Raw genomic sequence first — 22800 nt, forward strand, 5'->3', positions numbered from 1 at the left:
CCCCACACCAGCGGCCCTGGCTGCCAATTCGCTGAGGGAGCGAACAGCTGCTGGGCTACTGGGCGAGCTGCGAGACGGTCAAGGGGAGTGCTGCTCCACCAATCCCCAGGGGGAGGGAGGGAGAGGCTTCAATGGGATCCATGCCATTTTCATTCACCCTCCCCTCCTCCCACCCCTCCTGTAGTAATGACATTACTGCTGCTGAATACTTAGGAACAGCTGGATTGACCGCACAGATGCATGGGCATAAATAAAGACCTTAATACACTGCATGAATTGTCGGGTGTTTACAGGTCTCACAGTCAAAGATGACTGTAGCCACAGGGTTGTGTTGTCATTGTTGGCATGTGAAGGATGGTGGTTCTGCTAACAGCATGTCCTCTTGCCAGGCATCAGAAAAACATTGTATCGACAGCTTCCTGAAGACGTGCAGAATATAAAAATATTCACAGGATATACATATTCAACAGTAAATAAATTGCTGTAAAAGATATTGAGAAGGCTGTGTCAAACAAAGAGGACAATTCCTCCTCAGAGAAAAGGCTTTTTTTTTTTTTTTTTTACAAAGGAGTGACTGATGAAACTGAGGACTGAGCAAGAAAACGAGAATGCAAATGTTGACCTTGTCTTTTTAGTGACATGTAAATTGTTTTGGCACGCACAGCCTTTTGTTTTTGCATAAATCATAGGTTTGCCTGATTGGAAATAGAGCAGCATTGCAGGGTTATCTGCTCACAGCAAGTATTAAGGCCAGAAACGTGTTTGCAAAGCATAATAAACTAACATCATACAGATGTTCTAATGGAAGCATCGTTTTTGAACGGCCAAGTTGATATTTTAACATCATCATTTAATAAGCGTCTTGTTACAGAGGCCAGCGCAGATAAAGTATTTGTCTCAAGTCAAAATAAAAAATGAAGTGGAATTATACCAACTTTGCTGAACAGGGACCACTGTGGTCACATGTGGCAGTTAAGAGGATAATGGTAAATTTTAAAATGCAGTGTAACAGTAACATACGTGTAGAAGAGCCACAAAGTCAGACCAGACATCTTGTCTAGGTTAGCTAGAACAGTTACCACTATAAGCTACTAGTAAGGCTTTTTCAGTGACACTTCTGAGTGTACTGAATTTAGCAAGACTGTGCTTCATTACTTCTGAATTCAAGTTTTCAGTTGTAGGAGAAAGATGGTGTTATTTCTTCTTTCATGGTCTCGCTTTGAAGCAAGAAGCAGCACGGGCTTGAAGTGCATGCAGCTTCTCTCTTTGTTCATATGACCCATGGTAACATTTTCTGTTTTGTACCCGGGGAATATTTATAGAGGCCCCGCACTTGAGAGCCAAACAGACACTCATTAGTGTTATCAATGAGGACTCTCCAGTGTGCTGTAATAATGTTTTACTATCAGCCTGATACAGCAGCTCTATTTCTTTAGCCAAGTATTTACAGACTTCAGATTTCAGAGCGGTGTTTTCAGTAATTCATGACTTGCAAATAAATCAACACGTTTTGGGCTACATCCAGTCATCCTCTGAGTAAACTGAACTGTATGTGAACCAGATATATGTTGACAATGTGAATTAGTCCCATTTTGTGGGTATTATGTTCAAGTATTGTACCATCAGTCACTTATGCATTGCATTCAAACCAGAGTCCCATATATGTTCTATGTTAGATGTAAAAAAACTAAATATATAATTCAACTGGATCTCACTATGTAATTTCTAACAAACTCAACAAAGTTATTCCTGAAACAACATAATTGTCTGACGGTTAAAGAATACAAGTTTTTCTTTGTCCCTTTGAGCTCTTCAAACTTTGCTATAATACACTGCCCATTCCTTTTTCTCCACGTCATGGGTGTGTCCCTTTACAAATCCATTTGCTGCACCATTGGCCTCTCCATTCACTCTGCCATTGTTTTCATCATTCATTTGGTCCTTTCTTAGAGTCAGAGCTGGCTTACAGGTGTGCCAGTTCCATAAAACTTTATTCATATCATCCTGGGCCCTGATACCAAGAAGCCTCTCTTCATCGCTTCTCTTCTTATCTTCATCTTCCCCGTCGCTGTCATCCTTGTTGGAGCGATGGTGGTGGAAGCTGCGCATCTCCCCACTGATATTCTCAAAGTACTGGTGGATGCAAACCTTGGCAAAACTCTTGGCGTGTTCCTTACAGGTCTCATCGAACATTTTGCGCTCAATGTCGATGTAATGAGACCAGTACTTGGTCTTGAGGAAGGCGGCCTGGGTAAAGCATGGTCGAATGGCTCGGATCAGGAAGGCCGTGAAGGTCATCATGAGCAAAAACATCCATCCACATGCCTGTAAAATACAGACATTAATAAATATACCAGTGTAGCAAAATGACTACTGAATTTTGCACATCTTGATTCCTTCATTCTGTCTGACCAGCCGTCAAATAGTCCAAGATGTGATTGAGAAAGCATATCTTGGTTGACAAGCTTCCTGACAGTTTCATAGCTCATTAACAGAATCTGTATATCAATAGACTTTTTAGAGACATCTCACTTTTAAGCCTGTATAATTGCCCTTCGGCTGATCAAAGACCTAAATAACAGAGTGGGTGTTTTTGGATGGATTGAAATAGGTCCCAGCTCCATGAATAATAAATTTAGAGGCTTATCTATCCCTCTAATAAGCGAACAGGAAAGCTTCAGTGAGCTCAAAGTGCAAGGCTAGAGTCGGGTGGGGAGATTTAAGTTAACTACACTTTTTAAGGAATAAAGTGAGGAAAATTTAATTTGCTTAGTCATCATGTCCTGTGATGAAGTTGGGAAACTTGCCTGCTGAACGGGTCCCTAAACTTTTAGCCACGCTTAAATTGACTGATTGATCTTTCACTAATAAACATTCACTGTGCAAATCTTATAATCAGAGACTCAAGGGAAACACAGTATAATTAAAACAATATCTCAATTGTGTTATGGTGTAATCCCCAGGTTTCAATACAGATGACATGACCTGTGTCTTCAATAGAGGCCTATTGAAGACACAGGTCATGCCACCCAGCAAACTATTTGATTGGTCGCGGTAGTAAAAGCACAGGTGTAGAAACAGCTCTGTTCTATTTATGTGTCCCAGTGAGCCATGACAATGTGACAGTGAGCCGGTGTACACACTACCAGGACCCTAAAACTGAGGTAGCTAAATGGAATTCGACCACAACATATTATTGATGCCAGTGCTTATCCTACTGTGACATGTCAAAATGTCTGTTGTGAGAAGGCCCGAGGTAGCTACGACCCTGGTGTCAGTAGATGTAGAATACATGCTCTTTTTTTCTGTCTAAAAAGTGTAGTGTTGCCATGTTGTCGTGACTTAGCCAGCTAACCTTGCTGACTCCAAATTTCCAACTAATTATAGCTAACACCATTAGCCACTTCAATTCAGATTTTTACATTTAGTTTCAGAGTTCTTCCTTTGCTATTTGAATGTGCCATTTACCTGACGTTTAGTTTTTAAAATTATCTACTTAGATTCCAGGTCTGTCTTTGTCAAAAGGTCGTCAGCCCTCAGTTTCGACCCATTCACAGAGAAGTGGAGAACAAAATCAGCAGGCTACCTGTGATATACACTTGATGTATCGTGATGCTGCAACCCTTATTTCCTGATTCTCAAATAGGTCTTTGCATGGAATCCTTGCCAGCAGTTTCATCTTGTCTGTCTCCGACATCTCCTTCAGGAGGCTGTAATTCCCAAACTTTTCAATATCCAAGTTGATGCTGAAAGCACAGAGGAAGCTCTTCCCATCCATGAGAGTGACAGACACCCACACTGCAGGTGCTATCAAGGATCTCTGTGTGATTGAACAAAGCATGTAGCGAAGGATTTTCGGGTCCTTTGTCCGTCTCCCAGTGGGTCTTTTCCACTCCTCTGCCAGCACTGACACATTATTGTTCAATACAAAACCTAACATGAAGAACCATATAGGTGGAATGATGAGCAGTCCGATCCCATAGGTGTAGTTGTATTCTGGCATACAGGGGCAGCTGAACTCAAAGGCAGAGTACATCTGTGCACTAGCTAGTGCCATGATACCACAGATCCCATTCATAAAAGATTCCTGGTTGGACTGAAGGAACTGGAACATCATACGGAACTTATCCATCCTGGGAGATGTGGTGGAGCTTCAGTTCAGATGAAATTAGGTCTATGAAAATAAGTACAGGAGTTTGGAATTAATCAGTGCAAAGGTGGAAGAAAAGAGGCCACAGCAATATTTTTTTTGTGGCATTATGGGGCACAAAATGCACTGGAGAACCGTTCAACTGTTTTCCAATTGTGTTAAATGAAGGTGTAGTAGGAATCGCTTCACTATTTTCTGATTGAGTTGGACTGAATGGGTTTATTAATGGTTCATTAATTGTTCATTGATGTTTTATAAAACGCCAGGGCCAATTGATAAGAACACCTTTTTGGACAGAGAGATTGTAAATTATATCTAACAAGTCCCAAACAAAGAGTTTCTCACTTTCTAGTCAGTCTACAACAAAAGTTAGTACGTCTTAATTATAAATGTTAACTTCATTAAAGGTTGTGTGTAATAATCCAAATGTATTCATAAAAAGTTAATACATTCTGGTTGAGATGCTCTGCAGCCTTTTTCCGGCAAGAGTTGAGGCTCAGCAGCCACTGAGACTTTTCATAACCCGACAATCCAAAAGTTGTTTTTGTTAATGGATCATTAATGTTCTATAAAACATTATTAAATGATGTAATAACTATTAATAAAGCAAATATAAACCCCTCATAAAGGATGCCTTATTTGAGAGTACCAGAATGTGCTCATATTACCAAATAAACCAGCTTACATGCAGAAACATCCCAGCTTCATCCGTTTGATATAGAGAGGATAATACAAAGTCTAGCATACGTAGTAACAAACACACTCACCTTGTTTTTTTTTAGGAGTGAATGAACTAAACGCAAGGAAAAACTCCTATAATGACAACGTCCATGGCAAACAGCTTGTCTTTCTTTATATTCTAATCAGACCTGGCAGCTCTGACCGAATGAAAGGTGCTTCTCGAACTCTCTGTGGTGATGTTCAAAGCCGACCACATCATCTGTCATCGTGCCCCTCCCTTCACAGGCACCTGTGTTCAGTGTGATGTAACAACAGATCCTCATTCAAACCACACTTTCTCCAAAGTAAACCTGTTTCGGTGCTCAGAAAAAAAACGTTGTGTCAGTCCTGTCACCACTCACGTTAATGTTTTTTCTTTCTTCCATGAACGTAGTATGTTGTTGTGTCAACTCAAGTTGTGCGAACCTCTGGGATGCAGTGTTGTTTAAGCTGTAGCCGTAACGATGCAGACATGCAAAGAAGGCCTCGAACCATTCAAATATCTGTGGCTTTGGTTGGGAAGATTTGGTTGTTGTCTAAGAGGTGAAGGGTGAATCCCTTTCTGCTTGTTAAATCATAACCAAATAAATGACGGGATAATGGCTTCTCAAATGCAAAATATGATAAATATTAAATCTCCAAGGGATTTGCTACTAGATTTTAACAAAGCTGTTTGGACTCAACTGCGCCCACTGAACAAGGCAGAGCTCGACAAACCAGTTGAAAGCCCACAAGGACAAAAGGTAGCGGCCCTGCAGAGACGCACTTCCATACATAGTTCTTGTTTTAATACATGTGGCCGAATGCTTCGTCCTCCAAAAGATAATATATTGTCATTTAAACTGTTTATGATTCATCCAGTGATCCACAGTATATGGTTCATTTCAGACTCTTTTGAACATGCAGCTCAACGCACCGGAAGTCACAGCTTTCTCACACATGGGCAGGGTGTGCAGGAAATAAGTGACGAAAGACAACCTACAACCACATCTAAAATAGGAAGAGATCACTGAGCCTGTGTGAGGTTAGTCTCTTGCTTCCTCCTTTGCACCTACTCACACGTTACCGGAGCGTTGCAGTGTTGAAAAAACATTATCACTTCTTTTGGTGCGTATTCTTATTCCTCTCATTAAATATAATAATGATAAATTATAATAATCAGTTGTGTTTGATGGAGAATTTGATGGAGAATGCAATAACAAATGAGTAAAGAGGATGCTTCCAGGCCATCGAGGAAGTAGCTTCTGTCTAACTTGCTTTGCATCACTGTGAAATTTGCCAGCAGGAATGTTTCTCATTAAGAATTTTTACATATTATTGCCGAATTTTTACTCAACTGTTAGTTTCTACATAGTCCAGCAACAGCAATGCACCTTTAAAATCACTGAAATTGTCACTAAAACAATTCTTTATGCTGTTTGGCTTATTCACAGACAGTATTGACGATGCAAGATACTCTGTTGAGAGTGTTTGCAGCTCTGATTCTCCTAACGTATCCCAGGGATGACCCCGGGTTTGAGGAATGGGATAATGTCACCTCAGGGGGCATGGAAAGGTACGAAGAGGGGCTGATGAGAGGAGAAGATAAACTGGACCATGAAAAGGCACGTGTCAGTGAGGAAATGATGCACACTGACGGGGATGACATAAAAAACACTCCCAAGGAACAAAATCAGTCTGATCAACATGGTAAAGATCAAATGTCAGTCTTGGAAGATGGGAGAGTCACCAAGCAAAACTCAGAGGAAGACAGTGCTGATCACAAATTACCAGAGGGGGGACATTTTGTAGCTAAGTCAGATCCACTTCTGCCAAAAATCTCCAGAAGTGAACCTGGGACTTCTCAAATTGATCAAGAGCTAGAGGGAAACTTACAGCAGGATATGAAGAATAAAGAGGGAGAGCACATCCAGAATGATGGCTCAGGCAGACCACAGGGGCAACAGGAAAAGCTTGAGGAGAGGGAAGTGACCAGCTCCGAAGAACAAGAATCACCTCTGTCACACCTCCACACCAAGACATCAGAAAATGAAACCTCAGAGAGGGTGAACGCTGACTGGGAGAGTGAACTCCTCTGGTACATATGGAACATGTTCTCCGTCATTTCCATGATCCGCTTCTTTAGGAAATACCTTGGGAGAAGTTCCCAAAAGAAGCAAGAAGAAACCAGGGCCTGCACTTCTGCTGAAGTTCCTCTACCAGACAGAGACACTCTGCAGCTACTTCATTCTAAATGTGTTAAAGTCTCAGCTGATAACAAGTGGAAGGGGGAGTTTTTGGAAGGGTTTGCAAATGATCTCTTGGATGCCATGAGGACTGACAGTGTTAGAAATGGCGGTATGTTGATTGGGGATGCTCAGGTGGTAGATGTGTGTGATTTCATTGTTCCCTTTACCCCACCCAATCCGTATAGTTTTCAATGTCTGCTCTCCGACAACCAGGCGAGCGACCTGCTGGCAGATTTGCAAGTCTGCGGTCAAATAAAGCTGGTGGAAAATAAGGAGATCCAAAATGGCTGCCACTGTCAGACTCCTGACGCAGATGATATGGTTTGCCTGCTGCACTGTGAAACGGAGAAAGTAAAGACAGTTACTGATGTTTGTGATGGCCTCCTTTGCATGAAGAATTCCACGTTCCTGTCGAAATTACAGGTCACCAGATGGTTTCAGAGCACCATTAAACAAGCGTGGGCACGGATATCACATAAGTATGATTTTGAACTGACCATTCGATACATGGATGCTCCAGGTGCGCTGCAAGTTCGATTCAGATCAGGGAAGAAGATCAGCTTCACTATGAATCCTGTGGTTAAATTCAATGCTGATGCTCATTTCTTCATTACTCCTTCCTCCCCAAACAACTTGGATGCTCTCTGGACGCTCTCCCTGATGAGCTATGAAGATAGTTTCTTAAAACTAATCTCTCAACATCTCCCAAGAAACTCATGCCACATGCAAACTCTTGAAATTGCAAGTTTCCTCCACAAGAGGCAGACAGCACTGTCAGGGAGTAGTGGTCTCAAGTTCTCTCATTTCAAAATTGCCCTAATGCATCTGCTTTTAACCAAAGACCCATCACAGTGGAATCCCAGCCATGTGGTGTGCAGGCTGCGAGACCTACTGGACTTCATGGAGAGAAGCCTTGAGAAGAAGCTGCTGCACCATGTTCTCATTGGGAACCCTTTAACACAGAAGGTTATTGAGCTCCCTGCTGAATTTACTAAAGCAAAGACAGTGAATCTCTTCCATCCCCTGGTGGTACACAACTGCATCTACAAAAACGCAGTGATGCATTTCCAGGAAATGCTTCAAAATTCACACCTACTGATAAACGATTGTGTTTAATGCCAGAGCCAGTTATTCCATTTACAACAATTTCAGTTTTGAAAGTGTACAATTTAGTTTTGGCATCTTTACACCAAGAACAGTGAATGATTTGTTCCAATAGCATATGGTGCAATAAAGAGACTTCAAGTATGAGGAAAAAGTTTATTTCAAACTCTGATCATTTCTACATGGTTCTTAGTCATCCTGCTCCAACAAGCTCATGAGGTCCTCATGCTCCACCGTGCCAGACTCCTCCCAGCTAAATGGAGTTTCAGAGGATTTCCAAGGGTCATCCTGCTCGTCCTTGCTGCCCATGTTGACCTTCCAAGAGTGACTTGAGATGACATTACCCGAAGCTGTTGAAATGGACAAAGATTTAATTTGTAGAAGTGTAGTTTAGAGGATGAATCATTGACACCAAGTTTTGACCAATTAGATTTGCAGTCTTCTGTACATTGGAAATTGAAAGCAGTGTCAGTTGAGGATGATGAGGGGGAGGTTACCTCTAGGTGACGACGACATACAGGTTGATGAACAGCAGCGGCACACCAAGTTATCACCATACAGCTCCTCCCACCTAAAACAAAGGTCAAAGGTCATCTAGAAAACTGACAGCAATGCAGTAACTGCAGGGTGCTGTGCTTGACATGGCACTGCTGAGGGGTTTTGACTGCACAGTTCATCCTACACGACATTCAAGAGCAAGCTACCTTAACCTGTGGGTGAAAGACTTTGGCTGGACTCACGCATTTGTATCTGGCCTGTAATTGCAAGCCTTTGAAGTTGGAGTTGGAGCAAGTGTGCCTACGGCGATCTCACAGTGCATGTAGAATTGCTGCAAGACATTGGATTTCACTATTTAGCCATTTTATTTTGACAGTATAGTGCTCTGTACCACTTGTTCTGAACAGTACCTGTGCTGATGAGGCAGAAACCAAGTCCTTGAAAATCACAGCAACCACTTTGAACTTCAGGACCAGCTTTGAAGTACCAGCAAGGAACTTTGACTTTGGAGTCACCTTACCATCAATCATACAGCTGCAATTGGAGAGAATATGCACGGTCACATGTGACCACCATGTAATGCCCATTGTCATTCTGAAATAGTTGAAGTCTTACCCTTGGTTGTCAATGAATGTATATTTAGGACTTGATTTGGGGTCTTGGGAGGCAGTCATGAAGCACTTGTTGATGTAAATCCTCTGACTTGAAGATAGAGCGCCACCAGGTTGCTTAGCCTCAAAGAACATTTCCTCACCCAAAGTGTAGGTTCTGGTACCAGTGATTTCATTCCCTGATGCTGTGGCAAGTTGGAGGTACAGATTTAGATTGTTAAATTAAGAGGGCTGCAATACATGATCATCCAAGTGACTGTTTAAAAAAAAAAAAAAAAAAAAAAAACCTAAGTGAAAAGTCTGGAAATGTTACCCGTGTCTGAACATACATAGAATACCTTCAGTACATTCTATAATATTGCATGCTTGCGTCAGACCATACCATGGTGGCATGAAAAGTGGTAATGGAAAATTTTTATCAAATAAGATGGTCCTCAATTTTGAACACCAGCTTTCCCAGTCACAATGTCAGGTGAGTTTAGCACAAATGATGCTGAACAAGTCCCACAAAAGTCCTTCCCTTTGTTTCCCCTTCATATGCAGAACCCTTTGAGAGCAAGCCAGACAGCCAATTTATGCCATGTCAGTACCATTTCCCACCACACTACATAGAATTTAACCAACACTGTCCAAGGTGCATATCTAGACTGAGCAGCAAATGTCTTGCTTTGCAAAAGGCCTTTCAGTCACTCATTTAAGCTGTTAAGCCATTTCCTGTGCATCAACTTGTGGGAAAAACTATGCTGAAATCTTCAAATGTTAATAGAATCACATGCCAGGAGTCAAGTCAATTATTAGATTGTTTGTTCGCTTACACTTGTTTATTTCAGTGAACTTTGTAAAGCACTATGAGACACTCCGTTGTGATATTGGGCTATACAAATAAAATTGAATTGAAAAGGCACATACCATCTTGAGGACTAAGGGTGAAACTACTTTTTGGTTGGAGTGCCTTGAAAATGGTGCCTCCTTGCAGTTTGGGGTGGAAGCCAACTTTATAAGAGTGAAAAAATCTGTAGTCAGGGAAAAATGCCTGTTAATTCAATACTGGAAGAGAACAGCCAACATTGACTGCCTTATTTTATTATGCCAAATGTTGTTGAAATCAAAACCCTTAAACTAAAATTTTCAGACTGGTAAAAACTTGAAATCTTACCTGGGCAATTCACATCGCAGGGGAATTTGAAACGGCATTTCCCTCAGAACTACACCAGTTGGCTCATAGCGGAGCGTATTGGTAATGAGGACAAAATCTGGAGTATTCTGGAACAAAAATGGAAACAAGTTGGTTTGAAGCAGAAAAGCATTTGAGAAAAAAAAAAAAAAAAGTGTAAATAAAAATCACCAACCTCTGTCCTGAATCCACAGTCAGTTCTCAGAAGGTACAGGAGATAGTAATATGTTGTAGTACCTTGGTTAACGGGACAGTTGCCTAGTTTCAAATACTTATATGCATCCCTGCTATTAAAGACCTCTTTCTTGATTCTCACATACATTCTGTCAAAGTGGCACAGCATTTCAGCCACATTAGGTCTGTTTTCAGTGACTGGAGTAGCGATAGAACCCTGAAGTAATATTTTCCTGGCCAAGTCAGGGAGGCGTCTAGTTCTCTTTTCTGGCTTGAAAAGCTTTCTGTAGTCCTGGGCGCCCGTGACAGCTCTAAACTCAGTAACAATCTTTGCTTTAGGTTGTGAAGATCGACCAAGTGGTGCAGCCCAGGAATCAGTTTCAGGTGAGGCTTCCGTCACTTCGTCACCTGTTATTGTCTTCATGCTCTCCCACTCCTCGTCAGGATTTTTCACAAATGGGCCATAGCCAGCTGAACTGTACTGATCACTATAGGCAGAACAAAAAAGCAACAATAAAAGCCCAAAACGCATCAGCACCATCTTCTCTCTTGCAGCTGTCTCCCACTAAAGCTGAGGCCTCACTCAAACAGGTAGCACATGATGGTGGTGTTGCACCCGACTGCTTTTATTCTGCAGTTATGCCAGAATTCCCACAGCTGCTGCAAATGGCAATCAAGAACAACCAATGAGAGGTGCCCGGTGATAATCACTCTTAACAGACTAAACCTTTCTCTGTATCTGTCATGTACCTCTGTGGGTTTTTAAAGTAGATTACAACATGATATTTCCTTTCACATTTAAATTCAGTAGTATAACGTGGAAAATAAAATGTAGGTTCACTTGACTTAATAGCTAAGGTATATTTTTGTCTTGCCATGGTCAAGCAACAGCATGGCATTTCCACCCAAATTTCAATGAAACATATTTCATTCATAGAATAAGGGTAACTGATCAGTTGCATCAATATAATTGCGTATAAAAATATAGTACCATGTGTATTAGTACTGCTTATTAAATAAATTGAGACATAAAACTGCAATAAAGCTCAAATAAAAAAGGTACAAAAGGCACTATTTTCTTTCTATCTTTTAAAATAACTCCTAAAGCAGATTAATTATATGTGCACATTACATTTCCTATCACAAAAGAATGTTAAATTTGTCATGTAAAATAAGCTAATTAACATACAGTAGTTTTTTTTAATGTCCTTTATTTTTTCAAAATCACACCCGGATGTTACGCAGACGATGACGTCAGTACACGGAAGTTCCAACACAGTCTTGGTTAGACGTTGTGCTCGGAAGCTGAAAATCCCCTGTTGTTTTTTTTCTTCTTTATGAACAAAGTGAAACAATCGGATTTTGTTTGGTAGGATATCGCTTTATGGAGGACTAAACGGCCTTGTCTTTACTTTGTATCCTCTGTTTGTGCTAAAATGCGTTGTTATCGTTTGTGTTAGCTAACTAGCTAACAAGCTAACAGCTAGTTAAGGTTGTTTTGGTTATTAACGTGAACATTGTCGTTGCATCGACGTTGTCTGATCACTGCTCGCAGAGCTAATAACGCGCGATTGACTACAGCCCATTGGAGCCTGAATAGTATTATATGTGGAACATCTTTATAAAGGACAGAGTTAATGTAAATCGTGGGTAATGTACCAGCTAGCTGGTTAGCTAACGTTAACGTCAAGCGGCGGTCGCCTACTTTTAGCTACCACTGTTAGGGACCGTCTGGTTTGTCCCTTTCCCCGAACAGTGGACCTCTGGCGAGCTTGTAAAGCTCTCTGTGAACCGGTTCCAATGCGTGGGATGATGGGGACCCAGAGTAGTCCTGTCAAGAGTTACGATTACCTCCTGAAATTTCTTTTGGTGGGAGACAGCGATGTCGGAAAGGGAGAAATCTTGGACAGCTTGCAAGACGGATCAGTGGAGTCTCCCTATGCCTACAGCAGTGGTGAGCAATGATTTCTGCTTTTGTTGATCTGTTTGGAAATGAATCAAAATGCCTAGAATGACCAGCATCTACTAACTTGGTGTCGACTGTGTGTAATCTCAGGGATTGATTACAAGACCACCACAATTCTGCTGGATGGGAGGAGGGTGAAATTAGAGCTGTGGTGAGTAGATTTAGCAATTTACAATCATTAAGTCAACAGTGGCAGCAGTGATGGACAAACCCATGGCGTACTGGTCTGCTTACATGCTTGTACGTGTGTGTGTCTTATACAGGGACACATCAGGACAAGGCAGATTCTGCACCATCTTCAGGTCTTACTCTCGTGGAGCACAGGTGAGGAATTAGAGAGTAAATTTGGTCTTTTTTCCCCCTCATCCTTATGTAATACAGTATATATGTCAACATGTTTGACTTTGATTCAACAGGGCATCCTGCTCGTGTACGACATCACTAATGGCTGGTCGTTCGACGGCATTGACCGCTGGATTCGGGAAATTGACGAGGTAATTCCATTCAACCTTTGCTGTTTGTGGTTGACAAGGAAGTACAGGAAATATATGTGAAAGGGATTAATCCTATATGCTTCCACCCTTGAGAGACCATTGTGTGTTACTTAGTGCAACTGAGGATGAGAGGTGTAGAACAGCTTCTAGAAATCCTGCTTAAGAACTGGGTAACATTACCTAAATATAGTAACAGTATTGTTTATTTCCATCAGCATGCCCCAGGTGTACCCAGGATCCTGGTGGGCAACCGGCTTCACCTTGCTTTCAAGCGGCAGGTACCAACGGAGCAGGCAAGGGCGTATGCAGAAAAGAACAGCATGACTTTCTTTGAGGTCAGCCCGCTGTGCAACTTCAACGTCATCGAGTCCTTCACGGAGCTTTCACGCATTGTGCTGATGAGGCACGGCATGGAGAAATTCTGGAGGCCCAACAGAGGTGAGCCTGAGCCGGGTGATTTTTTTTCAACCAGTTTTGTCAAATTGCAAATGCATTCTGTTTTCTTTTAGAAAGAGGGGTCAGATCGCCTCCAGATTGATATTTCTCCTGCCACCCCTTTGCAGTGAATATGATTGGAATTCTGTTTGTCAAAACAAATTATTTTGGAAAACCTCAAAAACATTGTGAAATCACAAGAACAGTGTACCAGTTACACTGGTTACTCTTTGATATTAATGCTTTGGTAGTAGTTCCAGTGAAAGCCATTATGTGGATCATCAAAGTACATTACATTATGTATTTGCATTGTTTAGTTACCATTTCAAGGTACTTCACAGTGCCATTTTTTAAAGTGGCACTTGAGAATCCAGTTGTTACTTGTTCTGTCAGTCTAAAAACAAAATTCATTGTGCATTCAGTAAGAAATTCGCAGGGGCGCCATCTCGCTGGTCTACACCTTTTTATGATGTTCAAATAGATGGTTCCTGGACACAGAAAGATGTATTGAAGATGTCACATGTCTGCTGTTAAACTTTAGGGAGTATCTGACATGACAGCCACTCATAATATTCCCTTTTTCTTATTCCACAGTCTTCAGCCTCCAAGATCTGTGCTGCCGTTCAATCGTGTCCTGCACGCAGGTGCACCTTATCGACAAACTGCCCCTGCCTGTGGCCATCAAGTCCCACCTCAAGTCTTTCTCTATGGCCAACGGCATGAACGCAGTCATGATGCATGGACGCTCCTACTCAGTGGCCAACAGCACGGCGTCCGGCGGAAGCAGCGGCGGAAGCAAAGCCAACAGTCTGAAACGCTCAAAGTCCTTCAGGCCTCCTCAGAGTCCTCCGAAAAACTCGGAGTCATCGTCTAAGGGGAACTGTAAGATCTCATAGTGAAGGAGCGGACTGACGGTTGCCTCCATAGGGCCAGTATTAAAGGTGTTGTTGCTCTGAGAGGTCACAGAGCCGCAGACGAGCAGGGAGAGCCACCAGCAACCTTCACCAGAAACGGATATAGCTGTGAACTTACACTGACCTGTGGGGACTGGCTCGGATGGTCGGGTGGGTTTCTGTCCTCTGTCCTCTTTGCGCTTGCCGGTGCCATCTTGTGGATGTCCGTCTACCCGTGCTCTCTGCTACAGAGGCTCACTGTGATCAAGTAAACCAAGATTTCCCTGGGACCAGCAGATGTGAATCAAGGATTATCACTCACCTCTTTACACTACAAACAAGTGGAGGGACATTAGCTAGCTTTTATTTGGAAGATGATTGTTTATTGTATTTAAAGTTGGACTTGAAGTTGTAAATATACTGTATGTGCTAGTTGTTTTGGTCTGTGTTTGGTAATTGATCTCGGAGAGGAGCTAATATGCTTGTTTGGTCTTTTGGGAGACCTGCTTTGGTGTGCAACTTATTTGTGCGTCCTTCGTCTAAAGTAAAAAAAAACAACAAAAAAACCCATTGCAACCTCAAGGGTGCTAAGCTACTTATTTAAAACTCAGATAAGTTCTGAATGAGACAAGCTTAAATTGAATGTCACGAGAAGAGCAGGGCTACTTTCCCAGACAGACTAGTACTGGACTTCCTGAAGTCACACACATGTAGAACCATTCTTAGACTAGCACCAACTTCATCTGTGAGACTGCCCGGCAAAGCCGAGGCAAGTCGTCTTGCTTTTAAGACTTCCTGTGGTGCCCCTAAATTCCAGCCCAAACGAATTCACCCTCCATCTTCTCCGTCAGTCGCTGGTTTGAACATCTGTTGACTTTCTTCAGGCCATTTTTGCCTCCAAGTCTAATATCCCCAGTTGTGTCACTGCTTTAACTGGTTCAGGATCAACTCAAATCTGTTCACTTTTGGTGCAATTCAGAGATTGCTTGGTGCTGATGAGGAAACCTTGTACAAACTCAGATGTACAGATTGTTTGCTCAGTCCCGGCGTTTAGCCTTTCAGAAAGTGCTGCAGTCGTTTCTCTCGATTCTTACCCGGAATTTGTAAAACTCAGAATATTGGTGAGAGGAACATTTTAATTCAATGTTTTTTTTTTCCTGGATATTTTATGTACATGTTATGTATTTATGAATGTAAAACAATCTCCGTTTGCTACTTTCCTGTGGCCACATGGTAATATGTAGGACTGTAAGAATCAGAGGTGGAAAGGCATCGGGCACATCTGCTACTGTAATGTTTTTATTGAGCATGGTGTCTTCTCAGAGTATTTGTACTTTTGCTGCTTAAGTAAATGCTTATTTTCCAGCCTTTTTTTAACGAGAGCGAACAAAAGATGTTGTTTCTTATGATACTTTTATTCTGATATCAGTTTTCTTTCCACCTCTGATTAACTTGCTGTATTTCCACTGCAGCGTTCCCAGTGTCACGGCTTCATGTGTGATCAGATCATCCAGGGGGATAACAAATTGGTGCATGTTTTCTGTGCTGCGTTCAGATCAGTACAACAGGTGAACAAAATTCCTTGAATGAACATTTAAAGCACTATATGTAAGTGTTTGATTGATTGTGGTTATCGCTATCAGATCTGTGCTCAAAAAGTTTGGATAGGGGAATAACTCCTCTTGTCTCCGCTGACAACAGTCGCCCATTAGAATAAAGGGTAAAACCAGGAGGTTGCTTTTTCTTTTTTGTTCTCCTCAGCTTGATTTTTCATTCAAACATTTATCAAGAGAATTGTGGGAATATTTTTTGTACCCTTTGTCCCGTTCGCTGCTCAAGTGCAATAAACCCCGTGGGGGGTGTGGGGGTTCTGAATTGATTAGCTGCTCTCTCGGTATTGGCCACTTTTGGATAATCGGCACATCGCCGCCGTGCATGAATGCAGCGCGGTCAAAAGTCACCCAAAGGTTGCAGGGTCACTTCCAATGAAAAGATGAGGGGTGCTGCTTCTCATCGCCTCGGAGCTGCGCCGGGACAAAGATGAGACGCGCGCTATAGAAAATGTGGCGCTTTTACGCGTTCCCACCTGACCGTGGCATCTCTGAGCTGCGTGTGAATGAGGGACGGTGGTAAAGTGACCAACGTCTAGACGAGACGGACGTAAACAACATGTTTTGCAGGACACGACGCGACACGCCCCGTGTTTGGGTTTTTTTTTTTTTTTTTGTTCACGCTCTCAGCTTCGCACTCGCAACTTTTCAATTTGAACAATTTTTCTCACTGATTTGTGCAAGAAAACAAGTATCTGCGCAGGTCTGTGCTGCGTAAAACCACCTGGAGACGCGCTTAAAACCGAAGATGAACTCCTAACCAACAACTCATCACCTTATTTATGAACGACGCCTCTATAAATTCTGTCTGGACGCGTTTAACGTTGGATTTCTCACCGGAATGTGTGGCTCCGTGCGCACGGTTGTTGGGACAGACTGCCACCGCGGCCCCACGTCTTCTTTGATGTTTTTACAATGTTTGTGCAGTTGCTTAGCGCATGGGGCTGCTTCATAAGAGTTTCAGACACTGGACGACCGTGGGGGCGGTCAGAGGGGCTGCCCTTTCCACCTCCATTCACACTCTGAAAGGCTGATGTTGCGTCTTTCTCTCTCATTGTGCCGTCTCGTTCGCTCATTTCGCTGTCCGGGGAAATCGACGTGAATGAGAGTTTGCCCTTTGTTGCAAGAGTTTTGTTTTGATCATCAGTGCGAATATTTCATGCAAACCCAGCTGCATTTTTAAAAGCCTATCTGGGATGTATTTTGCGCTGCAAATGTCCGGCGCATTGGATCTCGTTTTGATCTTTGGGATTGCTCTCCTCTCTGCGCACAACAAACCGATTTCCACAATGTTTACGCACAAAACGGACGACCACGCTTGAAAGTCGACTTTAGACTTACATACCGAATTTGAAGACCTAAAGGAGGAATGGATTTACTCGGTGGGCGACTCATGCAAAACAGCAATAATGTATAAAATCCCTCTACAGCTTTTGGAGGATAGATTTATAGCGGATAAAAGTTGGCACAATGCACCCAACTCACTCCAACCAGTGTTGGGATGGATACGTGTGTGTTTGTTGTTGCTCTTGGTTTGCGGGTTACCCGAACTTTCTTTGTGTGCAAGTGTAGCGGCATCCAAAGTTCAGCACGAAGGATTTTGTCCCAACAAGCTGAATTCTAATCTGTGGGTGGATGCGCAAAGCACCTGCGAGAGGGAATGCAGCGTCGACGAGGTGGTGTTATTTATGTCATTATTAGTCTTTAATAATCATATGTTCATTTCTCTGTGCGCGTGTGTTTGAATTTGATTCCATAAATGCTGTTCTGTGTGTGTGTGTGTGTGTGTGTGTGTGTGTGTGTGCGCGCAGGACTGTGCTGACTTTGAGAAGTGCTGCACCAACGTGTGTGGCCTCAACAGCTGTGTGGCTGCACGTTTCTCTGATGGCACCCCTGCCCAGCCAGATGGGCAGGGTGGAGGGAAAGGAAGTGATGCCCCCACCTCCACAGCTACCTGTGAGGGCTTTATCTGCAGCCAGCAGGGGGCAATCTGCGACATCTGGGATGGACAACCCATCTGCAAGTGCCAGGACCGCTGTGAGAAAGAGCCCAACTTCACCTGTGCTTCGGACGGCCTCACCTACTTCAACCGCTGCTACATGGACGCGGAGGCCTGCATCCGTGGGGTGACTTTAACTGTGGTCGCGTGCCGCTTCTACCTGGCCGGACCTCACACCAGTCCACTGCCTCAGGACACCACAGCCAACCCCACCCCGACGTCCTCCCAGGAGGACCCCATGCCCCCCACACTGTACTCCAACCCTCACCACCAGTCCATCTACGTCGGGGGCACAGTCAGCTTCCACTGTGATGTCATTGGAGTCCCCAGGCCTGATGTAACATGGGAGAAGCAGAGCGAACGGCACGAACGGCTGGTCATGAGGCCTGACCAGATGTACGGCAACGTGGTTATCACCAACATTGGCCAGCTGGTCATTTACAATGCCCAGGTGTGGGATACGGGTACCTACACCTGCATCGCACGGAATTTGGTGGGAGCTCTTCGTGCAGACTACCCGCTGTCCGTCATCCGCCGGGCTGATGATGACTTCTCTGAAGATCCCGAGATGCCCATGGGACGGCCGTTCTCACCAGCAGACTGCCTGGCTGAAGTGGACACGAGAGTGTGCAGCGGTGAGCGCCACGTGGACTGGTTTTATGACACCAAGCTGGGCTCCTGCATGGCCTTCAGCAACGGCGGATGTGACGACAGCCGCAACCGATTTGAGACTTACGAGGAGTGCAAGGCCTCCTGTCAGAGAGAAGGGATGGGCATCTGCTCCCTGCCCGCTGTCCAGGGCCCCTGCAAGGCCTGGGAGCCACGTTGGGCCTGGAATTCCCTGATGAAACAGTGCCAAGCCTTTGTGTATGGTGGCTGCCACGGGAATGCCAACAGCTTCCGCACCAGGAAGGAGTGTGAGGCAAACTGCCCACAACCCAAGAAGAAACCTTGTAAGACCTGTCGGGTGAGGGGGAAGATGGTGCCCAGCTTGTGCCGGAGTGACTTTGCGATTGTGGGGCGGCTAACGGAGCTGGTGGAGGATCTGGACTCTGGGTTAGCCCGGTTTAGCTTGGAAGAAGTCCTGAGAGACGAAAAGATGGGCTTGACCTTCTTCAACACCAAACACCTAGAGGTGACTATCGCCAAGATAGACTGGAGCTGTCCCTGTCCCAACATCACCATGGAGGAAAACCCTTTGCTGGTGATGGGCGTAGTGCAGGATGGCATTGCCATCATCCAGTCAGACAGCTATGTCAGAGCCATAACAGAACGCAGACTCAAGAAGCTTCGGGAGGTTCTGAATAAAAAGTCCTGCGAGGCATCATAAAAGAACTCCGACTTGTCAGGCCACAGAGGGTCCGGGGTCGCCTTTACCTTTAGCACTAAAGATGAGCATCAGGACTGCAACAAGAAAAGCTGATATTTAAAATTACTAGTCGCTAAAACAAAAGACAAAGATATGTTCAATACCGTACATTAAGTTATCAGAGATCATTTCAATCACAACACAGGTTGTGCTACATTCCAGATGTGTTGTGAGTCCATTCATGGAAGTGCTGAAATTCTCTTTTTAAAAATGGTGACTTTTTTTTTTTTTTCCATGTAGTCTGTATTTGTATTCTGAAAAAATAAGATCGTAGCCGCTATAGCAGCCACACAAGTTGATCAACTTGCCAAGCTTGTGATGCTAAAGAAATGGCCACCTATAGTATATCACCTATATATTGTGTTTTTCTGTTTCATTGTATTCAGTTTGTCATGTATTGGGCTTTTTATATTAGTCATTTACATAGGCTATAGTTTTATATAGGCATTTTGTAGTTAGGTATAATTGTGTATGTACAGCACGTTCTCTCTTATATCCCCCACTACAAAGCACTTCAGCTAACTTAGTTTCACTGGCGGTCCCTGCAAACTGAATGAGTAAATAATGAGTGAGTGGCTGTATCAAGGTAAATATAATTCACAGACAACATATATGTGGGACTTTTTACTCATTTACTCAAGTGTGCAATACAGAAGAAGAAAGTGTATACTAGGTTATCGTATTTCCGTTCTGATTCAACAGATCCATCTAATGTCCATGTGGATTAGAATATGGGGAAATGATTCATTAACAGTTCTGGAAAATTTGGCAATATATCTGAGCTTCAAGTGTAAGTTAAGGCTTTTTCACCATTCTGCTCCAATACTGGTCTGCAGCAGCAGGACACTTCACACCAAACTCTCCTTCCTGAACAGAAGACACTTGTTGTTTGCCGGCATGTCCATCTGGCAAAGCAAAGAATTAAAATCGTACATTAATAAACCGATACTCCCACAACAGCATTGTTGGCATTCTCATCTTTTTGCATTTCAAAAGATAAAAAATTGTGTTGGATGCTTTAATGTTAAATTACTTACCATCTTCTCCAGGAATAAGCCGTTTCTTTGTGCTATAGAACTGAGGAGGGAGATATCCCTGAGTCCCCACTCTGGGTTCCTGTGACATAAAAAAAAAAAACTGCCTTTATACAACCTACAGCCACCATCACTTATTGTATGTGTGACAAAACCAAACCAACTATAATGACACACTGCTGCTCTCTCATACACTAAGAAAACAGATGCTGCTGTACGTTTGGTTTGACCTGATCTTTTAAGGAAAGTTCATGACCGCAAGAAAATACTGTGATCACGCAATTTCATTTCAAATCTCCACAAAATTAAATTCCACGAAGCATTAAAAGAAAATCTATAAAACACAGAGTACTTTACCTCTGCCGCAGGCTGTAGTCAAAGTCAACATTACTTTGAGGGGCGATCTTGCCATTCACTGCATAGGGCTGCAGGTTACAACAAAAGATGTTATGTGCCGTAAAATAATCACAATGTAATGTTTAGATTTCACAATATTTGATAATGACAGGCACAGTTTTCACTCACCCCGTACGTCAGCAAAAGTCCTTGTGGCTTCAGCACCACTCCTGCCCCTCTGAATAAACCCTAGAAGAAAACAGCGACACCTTAAAATGAAGGCATGAGATCACACACGGTGGGGGTTGAGTGGCAGGAGGGACGACAGCTTCAGCCCTTTCTGTTCTCTGCTTCTTTTACAGAGTGAAGCAGCATAGTTTGCAGCCATCATCTGAGGTAAGAAGGTCTGACTGTGTATACGATACTGCAATAATTCTGCTTTATGGAAAGTGACCACAAGGACGAGTCAAGAAATCACTGTGCAAAACTTAAAGTCAGACTATGTGGTGGCTAAAGCTTTGTGACTTCTGACTCTTATTTATGGTACTTTTAGATGATGTTTTCAGGTATAGCATTCACCTGTTCTGCCTCTAATGAAGCATACATTTTAAAAAAATGTCTTGCTCCTGGCAGATTTAAACCACAGCTGTTTTTTGGGAAGGATCAGGGCTGGATTAAGCCACTAGGGGGGGCCAGACCAAAAATGATAATAGTTAGCTTGTGGTGAGTTGATGTATTACACATCTATTATATGCACCATGTAAGCACAATATAAACCAACATAATAAAGACTCCTGACTTCATTTAAACGTCCCTCTATTACACAGGGCCTCAAGATTAGGTAATAATGCAGGTGCTCATAAGGCCTTTGTCATTCTTATTGTGCTTCAGTGGTGCATAGAGTATCACCAAACCAATGTGCAATTCATCAAATTATCACAAACTAATTGCCACACATTGCACCCACAGTCCTCAGAGGTCCCGAGACCCCCGGGTTCAGTTTTCCAGCTGTTAATCCAGTTTTGGGTTCCTCGGTTACATAAGACCTGTCACAACACTGAGCAGACATGAGCCCGCAGAAAGCCAGCAGTCCTACCTCTGTGCAGGCCATTGGAGAAATGTGGATCATGTTGATGTTGACTACCAGATCGAGGCTGTCAGGCTGGATGCCCCCCCAGTACTGATGGGGCAGAGAAGCATCCAGGTGGATGGCAGGTTTCACATTGTTCAGCTGGTAATGGGCCCTGTACGCTTCTATACTGAGAATGGGAACAAAACACAGTATTGTTATAGCAGGCACCCTCCAACAAAACACTCGTTTTAGCAGCACAGTGAGCCTGGCCTTCATCAGTGGTGGTTAGTTAACTACAGGGCAGATACGTTTCTTTAAGTTTGCTACGCAGGAATAAATCCGTGCCGTAAATACTCGTGTTTCTACGCTGTTTCTAAGGAACGTTTGATTGTTACCAACCGACACACACAAGCTGTGTTTACCTGACCAGAGACTGGCGGTCGTACTCTGAGGGCTGCCAGGTTATATTCCGCAGGGCCTGAGCGAAGTGTGTGACATGCTGCCCGGTACCGGAGGAGATCTCCAGAGCCTGCAGGTGTCTGCCGGTGTTCACGCTCTCCAGGAGCACCGCCAGGATGGGCTCCTTGTTCCTCTCCGCGGCGGCGGCGTTCAGCATCGTGCCAAACCCCGGGTATAACCGTGAAACGATACGGTGCAATGTACGAAACCACTCCAGCAGACCCGAGTAACGTCAGTCCAGGTTGTGTAACTCAATACCACCCACGAATGTTTTGTTTTTGGACTGAAAACGACCCACTTCCGGATTACCTCATGTGACTTACCGGGCATCCAATAGGAGCACTGGACGGACACGCTCTCGTGCACAGTTATAAAACCAAAACTAGGGATCCCACTCATTTTCCAAAATAAAACAGTTTTCTGGCTTTGTCAAAGTGGTTATTATCGAGCTTTTCCAGCACGTTACGGTCGTAG

General features: G+C 43.4%; 6 protein-coding genes across 6 annotated transcripts; 3 read left to right on the forward strand and 3 right to left on the reverse strand.

The window, feature by feature from the left end:
• Positions 1-1812: 1812 nt before the first annotated feature.
• On the reverse strand, positions 1813-4132 carry calhm1b (calcium homeostasis modulator 1b). The gene is made up of 2 exons (XM_070828530.1): positions 3587-4132; positions 1813-2325 (listed from the first exon to the last, which is right to left on the reverse strand). Exons 1-2 carry the CDS (start codon positions 4130-4132, stop codon positions 1813-1815), a joined length of 1059 nt encoding a protein of 352 aa, XP_070684631.1.
• A 1755-nt stretch (positions 4133-5887) lies between these two features.
• Positions 5888-8291, forward strand: LOC139199189 (inositol 1,4,5-trisphosphate receptor-interacting protein). The gene is made up of 2 exons (XM_070828218.1): positions 5888-5977; positions 6304-8291. The coding sequence occupies exon 2, from the start codon at positions 6316-6318 to the stop codon at positions 8212-8214; it is 1899 nt and encodes a 632-aa protein (XP_070684319.1). The 5' UTR covers positions 5888-5977; positions 6304-6315; the 3' UTR covers positions 8215-8291.
• Positions 8292-8391: 100 nt separating this feature from the next.
• zp3c (zona pellucida glycoprotein 3c) lies at positions 8392-10905 on the reverse strand. Its single transcript, XM_070828498.1, has 8 exons — positions 10661-10905; positions 10468-10574; positions 10221-10324; positions 9316-9496; positions 9111-9234; positions 8943-9031; positions 8700-8773; positions 8392-8552 (listed from the first exon to the last, which is right to left on the reverse strand). Exons 1-8 carry the CDS (start codon positions 10826-10828, stop codon positions 8392-8394), a joined length of 1008 nt encoding a protein of 335 aa, XP_070684599.1. The 5' UTR covers positions 10829-10905.
• A 1031-nt stretch (positions 10906-11936) lies between these two features.
• On the forward strand, positions 11937-16177 carry LOC139199338 (ras-related protein Rab-40C-like). Its single transcript, XM_070828391.1, has 6 exons — positions 11937-12613; positions 12716-12776; positions 12889-12949; positions 13042-13119; positions 13335-13557; positions 14149-16177. The coding sequence occupies exons 1-6, from the start codon at positions 12460-12462 to the stop codon at positions 14448-14450; spliced, it is 879 nt and encodes a 292-aa protein (XP_070684492.1). The 5' UTR covers positions 11937-12459; the 3' UTR covers positions 14451-16177.
• A 1289-nt stretch (positions 16178-17466) lies between these two features.
• Positions 17467-19386, forward strand: wfikkn1 (WAP, follistatin/kazal, immunoglobulin, kunitz and netrin domain containing 1). The gene is made up of 2 exons (XM_070828499.1): positions 17467-17733; positions 17869-19386. The coding sequence occupies exons 1-2, from the start codon at positions 17467-17469 to the stop codon at positions 19384-19386; spliced, it is 1785 nt and encodes a 594-aa protein (XP_070684600.1).
• A 660-nt stretch (positions 19387-20046) lies between these two features.
• Positions 20047-22614, reverse strand: mettl26 (methyltransferase like 26). Its single transcript, XM_070827931.1, has 6 exons — positions 22290-22614; positions 21892-22054; positions 20985-21044; positions 20817-20884; positions 20463-20541; positions 20047-20330 (listed from the first exon to the last, which is right to left on the reverse strand). Exons 1-6 carry the CDS (start codon positions 22481-22483, stop codon positions 20274-20276), a joined length of 621 nt encoding a protein of 206 aa, XP_070684032.1. The 5' UTR covers positions 22484-22614; the 3' UTR covers positions 20047-20273.
• Between the last annotated feature and the right edge of the window lie 186 nt (positions 22615-22800).

Source organism: Pempheris klunzingeri, chromosome 3 (genome assembly GCF_042242105.1).
Source record: "Pempheris klunzingeri isolate RE-2024b chromosome 3, fPemKlu1.hap1, whole genome shotgun sequence".
Classification (NCBI taxonomy): Eukaryota; Metazoa; Chordata; class Actinopteri; order Acropomatiformes; family Pempheridae; genus Pempheris; species Pempheris klunzingeri.